This window comes from Erythrolamprus reginae, chromosome 12, assembly GCF_031021105.1.
Source record: "Erythrolamprus reginae isolate rEryReg1 chromosome 12, rEryReg1.hap1, whole genome shotgun sequence".
NCBI classification, from domain to species: Eukaryota; Metazoa; Chordata; class Lepidosauria; order Squamata; family Dipsadidae; genus Erythrolamprus; species Erythrolamprus reginae.
Genome location: NC_091961.1, coordinates 2,462,875 through 2,475,758, shown reverse-complemented (window position 1 = coordinate 2,475,758; position 12,884 = coordinate 2,462,875). Strand labels below are relative to the sequence as shown.

General features: G+C 41.0%; 2 protein-coding genes across 2 annotated transcripts in view; both read right to left on the bottom strand.

Moving 5' to 3' along the window:
• Nucleotides 1-4,885, bottom strand: part of GPAT4 (glycerol-3-phosphate acyltransferase 4) — a 31,750-nt gene extending 26,865 nt beyond the window's left edge. The window contains exon 1 of the mRNA XM_070765487.1: nucleotides 4,612-4,885. The gene's annotated coding sequence lies outside the window, so the exon portion shown is untranslated. The remainder of the gene's footprint in view (nucleotides 1-4,611) is intronic.
• A 6,461-nt stretch (nucleotides 4,886-11,346) lies between these two features.
• Nucleotides 11,347-12,884, bottom strand: part of FER1L5 (fer-1 like family member 5) — an 85,863-nt gene continuing 84,325 nt past the window's right edge. Inside the window, exon 51 of the mRNA XM_070765618.1 lies at nucleotides 11,347-12,684. Coding sequence (XP_070621719.1) covers nucleotides 12,022-12,684 — 663 coding nt within the window. The 3' untranslated portion in view covers nucleotides 11,347-12,021. The remainder of the gene's footprint in view (nucleotides 12,685-12,884) is intronic.

Sequence of the window (12,884 nt, the reverse complement as noted above, 5' to 3'; positions counted from 1 at the left end):
AAAATCCCAGGTTTCCTAAATCAGCATTTGTCGGGGACATTGCTGCGGAAATTTTGGCAGCTTAAGTCATGCATCTTAAAATTGCCAAGGTTCAGAATCATTATTCTAGAGCTGCTGTTATTAAAAAGTTTGCTTTGGGGACCAGTGGAGGTTCCTGGGACTGTCTCTGTGGGTCTGCAAAGTCAAATAATTGTTTAAAAACATCTCCAATTTAATTTCTAGTGCAGGAAATATCAATAGCTGCAACCCAGATAAACCAAAGGGATCTTTAGTCATTTTTAAGAATTGAGGACCTGTATACTGCACGAGTCAAAAAGAGGGCGGGGAAGATATTTACTGACCCCTCACATCCTGGACACAAATTGTTTCAACTCCTACCCTCAAAACGTCGCTACAGAGCATTGCACACCTAGACAACTAGACACAAGAACAGTTTTTTCCAAACGCCATCACTCTGCTAAACAAATAATTCCCTCAACATTGTCAGACTTTCTACTAAATCTGCACTTCTATTCTACTAGTTTTTCTCATCATTCCTTTCACCCACTTCCTCCCATGTTGGCTGTATGACTGTAACTTGTTGCTTATATCCTAAGATTTTTATTAATATTGCTTCTCCATTGCTTATTTGACCCCTATGACAATCATTAAGTGTCGTACCCCATGATTCTTGACAAATGTATATTTTATTTTATGTACGCTGAGAGCATATGCACCAAGACAAATTCCTTGTGTGTCCAATCACACTTGGCCAATAAAAAATTCTATTCTATCTATTCTATTCTAAAGGATTCTGAGGGCAACATGTTTGAAAACCTCTACTCCACACAAGTGGCTTTCAAACAGGGCAATTTTTAAATTATAGGGTTTTCAACTCCCAGAATTCCCCAGCCAGCATCAAGATTCGAAGCCCGTTTTGCTGTTGCAACCATTATCGCTTCCCAGCTTGCCTAACAAACTGGGTGGGTGGGAAATAGTATGTAGGCTCCAGACATCAAGAACACAGCTGTTAGAGCCAAGGACACTTCCACAGGTGTTTGCCAGAGCTAACGCGTTTTTTTTCCTCACAAAAATACCAAGAGATTCAATTTGACAAAGTCACCTGGGAGGATTTTATAACTGAATTATGTGCGGGAATTAGTTAGATGAGGTTTGCCCTCATGATGAGTGCTGAAATGATGCACTCAATAAAGTTTTGCATTCGGAGCTTGGAACGTCTCGCTCGTGCCTGCTTTGCTTGGGTTCCTCAGTCGGAATGTGGACAGCCAGCATGGTTCCCATTGTGTGGTTGGGGAAGTTCTGACAATTAAAGTCCACCCCTCTTAAATTGGCCCAGGTTGAAAAACATTGCTCTAGAGCCGTGGAAGGTCTTAAGCATAAAACGTATCAGGAAAGACTTCATGAACTCAATCTGTAGTCTGGAGGACAGAAGGAAAAGGGGGGACATGATTGAAACATTTAAGGGTTAAATAAGGTCCAGGAGGGAAGTGTTTTTAATAGGAAAGTGAACACAAGAACAAGGGGACACAATCTGAAGTTAGTTGGGGGAAAGATCAAAAGCAACATGAGAAAATGTTATTTGACTGAAAGAGTAGTAGATCCTTGGAACAAACTTCCAGCAGACGTGGTAGATAAATCCACAGTAACTGAATTTAAACATGCCTGGGATAAACATATATCCATCCTAAGATAAAATACAGGAAATAGTATAAGGGCAGACTAGATGGACCACGAGGTCTTTTTCTGCCGTCAGACTTCTATGTTTCTATGTGTTTCCCAAAGTGTGGTACCCACAGGGGTATGGGAAGAGTTTGCTGGGGGTACGTGTTCAGAAAAAGTTCTGAAATACATCTTGTCTTTTCCAGCTTCATATTTATGTGAAGTTGCTTTTTCAGCATTTGTAGACATTAATTCGAAAAAAAGGAACAATTGGACGTGGAACCGCATCTCAGATTAAAATTAACAACCAGGGAACCAAATTATGATGATCTGTCAACCCAGCACAAACAATTTCATCCTTCTCATTGATCCAAATTAATGTTATTTATAATATAATTTTTATTTATATTTTATTATGAACAATTTTATTTTTCATTTATTATCATTTTATGTATGTACCCAAAAAAGAAAAAAATATATTTTGATTGTTATTAAAATACATCCATTTTTTTTTGATGAGGGGTACTAAGCATTACGAAAATTATAGAAGGGATACGCATGTCAAAAGTTTGGGAAACACTGCTCTAGAACATGTGTGTGTGTATATGTGTCCAACCATGACAACTTGTGGACTTCACCTCCTAGAATTCCCCAGCCAGCATACCTAGCAGGGGAATTCAGGGAGTTGAAGTCCACAAGTCTTAAAGCTGCCACCTTTGGACATCCCTGAGTTAGATTATGAATCCCAGGAGCTGTGTGGGGAATTCTGGGAGTTGAAGTCTTGGCAGAGAGAAAGGAGTCAAGCTATTTTCCAAAACATCCAAAGGCCAGACAAGGAATAATGGAGGGAAACTGATCAAGGAGAGATTCAACCTAGAAACAATTTTCTGACAGTGAGAGCAACCAACCCATGGAACAGAAGTTGCCTTCAGAAGTGGTGGGAGCTTCACCACTGGAGGCTTTCAAGAACAGACTGTCAGAAATGGTGTAGGGCAGTGGTTCTCAACCTTTGGGTCGGGACCCCTTTGGGGGTTGAACGACCATTTCACAGGGGTCGCCTAAGACCATGGGAAAAAACAAATTTCCAATGGTGTTAGCAACTAAAGCTTCTATTCTGGCATCTCGGAACATATGTTTACAATCCAACTAATCAGGCGTTTATGGGGTGGGTGGGTTTCCCTCTGACCTCTTGCCAATCAGCTTAAAGATCTGTTGGAAGAATTGGCGCTAAACTTATAGTTGGGGGTCATCACAAGATGAGGAAATGTATTATTATTATTATTAATAATAATAATAATAATAATAATAATAATAATATATTGGATTTGTATGCCACGTTAGAAAGGTTGAGAACCACTGGTGTAGGGTGATGGGTCTCCTGCTTGGGTGGAGGTTTGGACTAGATGACCTCCAAGGTCCCTTGCAATTCTATCATTCTATATTCAATGGAACAACTTGCCTTCAGAAGCCATGGGAACGTCATCCCTGGAAACTTCCAAGAAATGATTGGACTATCTTGTCAAATATGCGGGTAGGGGCCTCCTGCTTGGGCAAAGGGGGTTGGACTAGATCAGGGATAGGCAAAGTTGGCTCTTCTATGACTTGTGGACTTCAACTCCCAGAATTCCTGAGCCAATGATGCTAGCTCAGGAATTCTGGGAGCTGAAGTCCACATGTCATGGAAGAGCCATCTTTACTGCTGCCCCTGGACTAGATGATCTCCAAGGGGAAGAGCCTTCTCTATGGCGGCCCCGACTCTCTGGAACCAGCTCCCCCCAGAGATCAGAACTGCCCCTACCCTCCTTGCCTTTCGTAAACTTCTCAAAACCCACCTTTGTCGTCAGGCATGGGGGAACTGAGATATTTCCCCCGGGCCTATATAATTTATGTATGGTATGTTTGTAGGTATGTCTTTTTAATAATGGGGTTTTTAAAATATTTTAAATTGTAAATTATTAGATTTGTCATGAACTGTTTTATTGTGTTGTGAGCCGCCCCGAGTCTACGGAGAGGGGCGGCATACAAATCTAATAAATAAATAAAATAAATAAATAAATAAGGTCCCTTCCAACTCTGTTACTCCATATTCAATGGAATCACTTGCTTTTAGAAGTCATGGGAGCTTCTTCATCCCTGGATGCTTCCAAGAAGAGAAATTGGACTGCCATCTTATCAAAAATGAGGGTAGGGGGCTCCTGCTTCGGCAAAGTGGGGTTGGACTAGATGACTTCCAAGGTCCCTTGTTAAAGCCTAAGATCTGCCACGTTTGGACAACCCCGAATGTCGTCTGGCGGGTCCCAGGGGAAGAGCCTTCTCTGTGGCGGCCCTGACCCTCTGGAACCAGCTCTCCCCTGAGATTAGAATTGCCCCTACCCTCCTTGCCTTTCGTAAACTCCTTAAAACCCACCTCTGCCGTCAGGCATGGGGGAACTGAAATAACTTCCCTAGGCCTATACTGTTTATGTATGGTGTGTTGTGTGCATGTTTTTAAATTATGGGTTTTTAGTTTAAATTATTAGATTTGTATTACATATTGTTTTGCCACTATTGTTGTGAGCCGCCCCGAGTCTATGGAGAGGGGCGGCATACAAATTTAATAAATAATAATAATAATAATAGCTGCCCAAATTTGGACCCCCCCACTTGCAAAGGGGCTATTTATTTCAGCTAAATTATCTTGAGATCGAATCCCGCCTCCTTAATTTGCATTGGTTATGATTTATACTCCCCTTACCAGGCGGGGGTGGGAGGGGGGAATTTAGGGGGCGACCCCCTCCCCCTTTTTCTTCACACAACCCCTTTGAGAAAGAGAACACCCCCCCCGCAGCCTTGTGACGTCATATCAAACAACACTACTGCGAGGTAGGCCAGAAAGGGGGTGAAGGCAAGACGGGGTCTAACCGCCGTCTCCCAAAGCGACCCCTCCCCGCAGCCCTGGGCGTGGTCACTCACCTGCCGCTGCCCCTTCGGCCCGGGCACCTCCCCCACCCAGGCCGCGGCTCAGGAGACCGTGAAGCGCCGCTGCCGCTGCCGCCGCCGCCTCAGCTGGAGCCAGGAGAGCCAGCCGCGCGGGGCTAGCGCGCATGCGCGCTGGGCCCTCGACGTCACCGCCTCGCCGCGGGGTCGTCAGCCGGCGCCGTGGCTCCTCCCACGCCGCTTTGCCTCACCTCTTCTCTCCACCACCTCCCTTGCCAGCTCGCTCTCGATTTCTCTTCCCGACCGACCAATCGCAGCTCGGCCCATCAGAGGTGGACGGCGCCTGCGCAGAAGAATCCTCCCCCCCCCTCCAGTTCTCGCGTATTGCTTTCTTTACTGGACACGTCACAGCTTTTCGGGACATTTTCTGTGGGCGAGAATGTGTGTAGGGGGGAGGCTGGGGTGTGTGGGTGGGGCGGTGACGTAGACATGCGCCTTGTTGGAGGAATCATTGCTTGAGATCCCGCCCTCGGACCCCTGGACCAATGAGAAAGCCGCAATTCTTTGCCCGATGACGTTGATGGAAGCAATAGGAGCTGCCGGTGTGAGGCGGCCTTTTTGAGGGAATAGAGAGATGGAGATCGAGAGATAAGTGATAACTATTAGGACAGAACAGAATATCAAACAATTAATAGAAAATAGAATAGAATAGAATTTTACAGCAGGCTAGAGTAGAATGGAATATGAAATAATTTGACTAGAATATGAAATAATAAAATAGAACAGAATGGAATTAGAATAGAATATGAAACAATAAAATAGAACAGAATAGAATAAAATATGAAATAATTAAAATAGAATATGCAATAATTAGAATAGAATATTAAATAATAAAATAGAATGGAATATGCAATAATTAGAATAGAATATGAAATAATTAGAATAGAATAGGATATGAAATAATAAAATAGGACAGAATAGAATGGAATGTGAAATAATTAGAACAGAATAGAATATATAGAATAATTAATAAGTGACATTTGTAGGAATTAAATATATATCCATAAAATGTTAATAAAATGTTAGCCGCCCCGAGTCTATGGAGAGAGGCGGCATACAAATCTAATAAATAAATAAATAAATAATATAGAATTAGTTTTGAAGTACTGAAAAATAAACTGCAGAAAAAGAGGAAAAACAGGGGAAATAAACAGGAAAATGGAGAAGCTGTGGAGCACATAATATTATAAGGTTAGTACATATTATGCTACCTGAAATTCAGTGATTCTGGATGCCTCACAATAAATCAAATTACAATAAAACATACAAAATAATAACAGCAAATCATGATCTTTTAGGATCTTTGTCTGCCTGTCAGTCAATTATGGTTCAGTCACTAACAAAAAGAAAAACAGCAGCATTTTAAAATTCTGCCATCCCACCGAAGCACTTCACCCAGTTGGACTGTTTAACACTTTAATTTACAGCAGATTAGTGTTTTTCAAAGTTGGCAACTTTAAAGTTCTGGTTAGGGAGTTCTGGGAATTGAAAGCCCATATATTGAGTTGCAGAATTTGAAAAAGATGAGTGTAAATTCTCCAGATATTAAATTATTTAATCCATCAAGTCATTTATTGTCATTTTAGAATTCCAAAAATAAAAACAATGCTCGATTTTCCCTGACAGTTTTCAAAGTTCAAACGAAAACCTTTTGAAGGGCAACGCTATCTTTCATACAACCTTCTCACCTATTAGCGATAACACGTTACTAAATCATTTGTAAGTCTAATTTTTTTATTATTATTTTTTGCCTGGAGGAACTTTGAAGAAGTCAAATACCGAGATGGTCTGAATTGATAAAAGTTCTGCTGCCTCCTACTGATTCAGCATAATAGCCAGATTTGAAATATTAACATATTTTGAAAAGGAAGTACAGGGTTTTGCTTAGTAGAAAGGATGAAATATCATTGCATCCTGAAGATCAACATAAAAAATGACCCTCATGTAGCATAGAAGGAGTCCAGCCTGGGACAATATGTTCTTTGGCACGAACAAGCCTTTTCTTTCAACTGTTCCCTCTTGGCTTAGAAAAGATAGTTGCCATTTCAGTTTGCTGACTTTCTTGTCACAATTCCAGTTCATCCCATCAGCAGACAATATGAGAATTTGAGCTCCGTGATCCAAGGACAGAAAATCCAGGTTAACAGCTAAAGGTGGAACACATGAAAAGAACGCGAGTGAAAGGGCAACATAATTTTCCTGGCAACACATCAGTGGCTTTTTAAAGAACAGGAAACCGTGTTTGTTTAAAACATTGGGGTTTTTAAAAAGAAAACAAAAGCCACTATTATTTTGTGCCCATTGAGATGGCGAGATTGTGTTTTCCGCCAGTTATAATAAAGTTCCCCTCCACCCACAATTGAATTCGGCTCCCACTGTCTGCAATGGCGTTTCTCAACTTTGGCAAATTTCAGGTTTGTGGACTTCCGTTCCCAGAATTCTCCAGCCAGCTTTGAAATTGGAACTGGAGCCCATACATCTTACAGTAGCTAGGAAGGAAAGGAAGAGGAGAGAGGGAGGGAGGAAGAAGGAAGGAAGAGGGAGGGAGGCAGGGAAGGAAGGAAGGAAGGAGAAGAAGGAGGGAGGGAGAAAAGAGGAAGAAAGTGGGGGAGATTTTTGATGTTCACTACCATCTTCCCAAAAGCAAACTCAATTGTGAAACTCTGGAAGTTGGAAGTCATTCTACTGAGTTTTTAATCCAACCATGATCATTCTGTTTAGGTAAAGAAATAGCCCTGAAACAGTAACCCAACAGGTTGTGAGTTGTGCAGTAGGATACAATAACAATTTTACTATGTTTGTTTGTTTGTTCATTCATTCAACTTCTGTGCTGACTCAGGGCAACTTACAACAAAATATAAAAATATAGTTAACAATAAAAAGAAGTTCAATATAAATTAAAACAATACTGTAACCCCAGTAAAAAATTTACAACTCAGCAAAAAAACTCACTTTGAGTTTTAAAACAGCTCCTCATAAGAGGGACAGGAAAAATATGTGTCCATATTTTTCCTGTACTTCTGATGAGAAGCTCTTTTACTTGACCCATCTGCACAAAAGCCACACAGGTATTTATTTCTGGTTGTGTTCCCATGTCCTTGGTAGGGCCTACAACTTTTGCTGCTATCTTTGTTGACCATTAATTGGTGACCAATTAGATCTTTTTACTGCCAGCTGAACCACCGAGTTGTATTTTCTCCCTAATGGTCCCTGTTTCGATTATCTGATCCTTTCCTTGCTTTCACTTACAGGGTCATAAAAAGGGGTTCGAAGCCATTAAAACATTGTTTGTAATCTTTGGCCACAAAGAAAGAGTTATTCAATAGGAAGTGACTGGCCTCTATATTCTTTGGAACTTTATCTCCCCCCCCCAAAAAATAAAACATTCTTGCAAGTTCCTACTTGTAATTAGCTTCCCTTGCAAGGGCCAGATATGACTCCGTTTAACCTTTCTGAACCAAGTCAAAGATGCTTAGAGGTTGCCAGGGAGGGCAACATGCCTTTACAGTGGTACCTCTACCTACAAACACCTCTACTTACAAACTTTTCTAGATAAGAACTGGGTGTTCAAGATTTTTTTCCCTTTTCTCAAGAACCATTTTCCACTTACAAACCCGAGCCTCCAAAACTGTAATCGGAAAAGGCAGGGAGAAGCCTCTGTGGGGCCTCTCTAGGAATCTCCTGGGAGGAAACAGGGTTGGAAATGGTGGGGCGAAGCCTCCATGGGGCCTCTCTAGGAATCTCCTGCGAGGAAACAGGGCCTCCACCCTCCCTGTGGTTTCCCCAATTGTACTCATTATTTGCTTTACATTGATTTATATGGGAAAAAGTGCTTCTCCTTACAAACTTTTCTACTTAAGAACCTGGTCACGGAACGAATTAAGTTCGTAAGTAGAGGTACCACTGTATTTTAAAAAACAACTGATATAAGACATACAGGTATTAGAGGGGAAAAAATGTTCCCAAGTTGCAGAGACCACAGATTGAACATTCGGGCGAGTTGATCTGTCCTCGCAAATATTTCTGCTGTCAACGACAGGTTTAATTTTATTCCCGAGCCAATGTTCAGAATAATACAGGGACCCTGGCAGGAATTGGGGAGAGGAAGAGAAAAAGGGAAACAGAGTTCAATGGCAAAAAATGACCGTAAAGCAAGAGGGCCAGGACTTTTGCACGTCCAAGAAATCTTGGAAGGAATGGAATGCGCTATGCAGGACTCCAAAAATTTTTGGCTGTCTCCCAGGTTCTCAAATGCTCACCGTCCACAAAAGAAGCCCAGCTCTGAATGCCACATCAAAAGATGAGTGCGTCATGCACCTGCCTCTCTTGATGTGCGTCATGGGCAGCACATGGCAACAGTCTGGGAAAGTCACATGTGCCTTTGTAATGCCAGCCTGTGGGATTGTCCTGGAAGGACAGCGGTCAGAAGAGGTCAAAAGACCGACAACGAGTTAATAGAAAATAATAATGGCATGTGCAGAAATGGATAGAATAACAATGATAATGAAAGACAAGGATGAGATGGGCTGTTACAAAATTTGGGAGAAATTTTTACCAAGGTCTAGGGAAGGCCACACTTGGAATCCTGCATTCAGTTTTGGTCACCACGATGCAAAAAGGATGTGGAGACTCTAGAAAGAGTGCAGAGAAGAGCCACAAAGATGATTAGGGGACTGGAGTCTAAATCATATGAAGAACGGTTGCATGGCTAGTTTAATGAAAAGAAGGACCAGGGGAGACGTGATAGCAGCATTCCAATATCCCAAGGGTTGCCACAAAGAAGAAGGAGTCAAGCTATTCTCCAAAGCACCTGAGGGTAGAACAAGAAGCAGTGGGTGGAAACTAAACAAGGAGAGAAGCAATTTAGAACTAAGGAGGAATTTCCTGACAGAACAATTAATCTGTGGAACAGAAGTTGCCTCCAGAAGTTGGGATTGCTCCAACACTGGAAGTTTTTAAGAAGATGTTGGATAACCATCTGTCTGAAGTAGTGAAGGGTTTCCTGCCTAAGTAGGGGGTTGGACTAGAAGACCTCCAAGGTCCCTTCCAACTCTGTTATATTTTGCCCAAACAATCTGGTTTAATCCGCAGTTTCTTGATTTTCTTTCCCTGTGGAATTATTTTCGTTTAGGCTTTTATTATAGTTTCCCAAGTGTCTCGAATGTTTTTTTCCCCCTGATGGATTTTCCTCTATGGAACCTCTTATAAGTGTGTTGAAATCATCAGTCTTGAAATAATACAGTATTAGTTCATTTCCTCCCTGGTTTACAGGAGGGCCAACCATCATGGACACTTTGTGAAATACTGCAACCTGGTGGCACAACAGAATATTGCTGACCCAGTGGGTGAAAAGAGAACGGTAATCGAATCTACAGTAAATATTATCTGTAAATATAATCTACAGCAATTCCAAATATGTAAAAATTATATAATTATGATTTGTAACTTTATGTGCTAATTTGTCTCCTAGTCCAGGGCTTTCCAATCTTGGCAACTTTAAGACTTGTGGACATCAACATCGCAGAATTCCTCAGCCAGCTTAGGAATTCTGGAAGTTAAATTCCACAAGTCTTAAAGTTGCCAAGGGTGGAGACCCTCTGCGATGAAATGGACAATGCAAAATTGGTATAGGTACATGGTGGACCATATTCAATTTGAAATTATGGATAAAAGGATCAATTCGGATAATGAAACTGAGTTGAGACAACTGATGGGACGGTGGGACAAGGTAAGACGATATATGACGAGCAGAATCCGAGACCAAGCTACAAGAAATAAATTGGAATCACTCTATAATATGTAAACAGATATATTGCTCTTGGGTCAAGTGGACTATACAAGAAACACCCCCGATTTGGTGGTGGGGAATGTGTGTGTGTCTGGGTGGTGGGCACAATTCACTATGCACTGTTTTATGTTGTGTGATATAAAAATTGTTAAAAATTAATTTAAAAAATTAACTTTAAAAAAAAGGGTGGAGACCCTCCACCATTCCAGACAGGGGGCTAGTGTTTGATCTCAGTTTGTAGATACAAAACGGTGACAGACAACCTATAGACTTCAAGTCACATAGTAACCCAAACCGTTTTTTAATTCATTTTGACTCATGATTATTTAACTAATTGTGAAAGTATCCAAATTTTCAGATCAGCTTGGTTCAGGGAAAGCCAAACAACTGTTCGTAAACCTTATGTGGACTTTTTGCTGAAAAGAAGAAATAAACGATGGATGAATTTGAACATTAAGAATGTTTTTTGGCTTGTCCAAAAATCCTAATATGAGGAAAGACTACAGTAAGACCTCACCTATCGCTGGTGTTACGTTCCAGACCCAGCCGCGATAGGTGAAATCCGCAATGTGGAATTTTTCGACTGATAGTACTTATTTAAGTATTTATATTGTAATTGTTTGGTAAGTTTTCATTGTTTTAAGTGTTTATAAACCCTTCCCACACTCTTACAAAATACATATCACAGTAGTACATATATAATATAACTTAAAACTAATAAAAATAATAAAAAACAATAAAGCAACAACATTCTTTTTCTCTCTCATACGTATACGTAATCTCTCTCTCTCTATCATATATCCTAAGAAATATTTCTTGAAAACCCGTGATGAAGTGAAGCCGCGGTAGGTGAAGCGCGATATAGCGAGGGACTACTGTATAAGATTGTAATGGTTTTAAAAAAAAAGCCAGACATAATTATATTTCTTAAATGTGTTTATTGTTATTTTTCCACTTCTTCCTTTGCCTTGTTATCCATTTCTTTTTCTCTTTGGATTTGCTTTCTACTCCATGAAAAATTTCTTAATATATATATGTATTTTAAAAAAGGACGATCTCACCCAAATCATCAAAGGACCATCGATGGCATATTTATTTGCATAGCATGATTTGGCTCAAGTGATGGCTGAAATCATGCGTAACTCAGCTATTTAAGGTTCTATTAACTCACAAGGCTTTTGACTTCCCCCAACCTACATTTGATTTTAAGGATGGACCTTCTTCACCACTGGAAAATAGTAGGACAGCATTCAGAAAGCTACTTTCTTCTGAAGTCCTACCAAAGTCCACACCTGTCTTCTCTCTTCCTCCCCCTGCAAGAATTTCAGGAGTTGGCTTTGAACTCTGAGGAACATCATCACAAAAGTGAAAAGTGGTATCAAATTCATAGAAGTCTTGAGTGTTTCTATTCCTTATAAGACCCTTTGAGGGCAACAAGGATGATGAAAGAACGGCCCTTCGGTGCAAGACATTTCAAATAGACTGGGCAAGAATTTCTGTTGGGTGGCCAAAAAGTGGTCACTTAACTATAACAGACCAAAGCCTTAGCAGATGGTGGTATCCTGTAAGGATTTTATTTTATTTTTCAAGAATAACTATTATTTATGGGGTGATTTCGGAGTTTTCCGTCTTTTTTTAGGAGTTGGAATTTTTTTTGTGGGACCTGTTTTTTTCTTGAAAGAAGTTGGCCGTAATTTCTTGTTAATTGGTTGTGGTGGCCTTGGGACAGTTGTTTTTGGTGTTTTTTTAGGAGATGGCTTCTTCGAGGTGGGAGGTAACACTTTCTTCGGAGTTGTTGGCTTCAGTTTCTTCGGAGTTGTTGTTGGTAGTTTCTTCAATGTTGTTGTTGGCACTTTCTTCAGAGATGTTGTTGGCACTTTCTTCAGCGTGGTTCTTGGAAATTTGCTTGGAGTTGCTGGTGATGTTTTCTTGAGAACGGTTGTTGGCACTTTTTTGGGAGCTCCAGGTGGTCTTTTCTTGGGAGCTCCAGGTGGTCTTTTCTTGGGAGCTCCAGGTGGTCTTTTCTTGGTAGGTCCAGGTGGCCCTTTCTTGGGAGCTCCAGGTGGCCCTTTCTTGGGAGCTCCAGGTGGCCCTTTCTTGGGAGCTCCTGGTGGCAATGACACATTTGAAATTGTCTGCTTTATTTCTGAGGTTGTCCGTGTTATTTGAAAGCTTTGGTTAATATTATTCTGTGGAGACTGTCTGGACCAAGATGGAACTTGAAGTTTCATTGGGTTAACCAACTTCATGGCCATATAACCCTGAGTAAGGAAAGTTAGAAGATGGAGGAAACCAGTGAAAACTGAACTCTATTCTCTTTCTCTCTCTCTTTCTCTATCCCTCTTTCTTTCCCTCTCCCTCCCTCCCTCCCTCCCCTCTCCTCCTCATTCTCTCCACTGACATAGTTCCACCTCTACTACTTATAGTGCTCGATTCCCCTTCAAGGTTCCATTTTCAGATT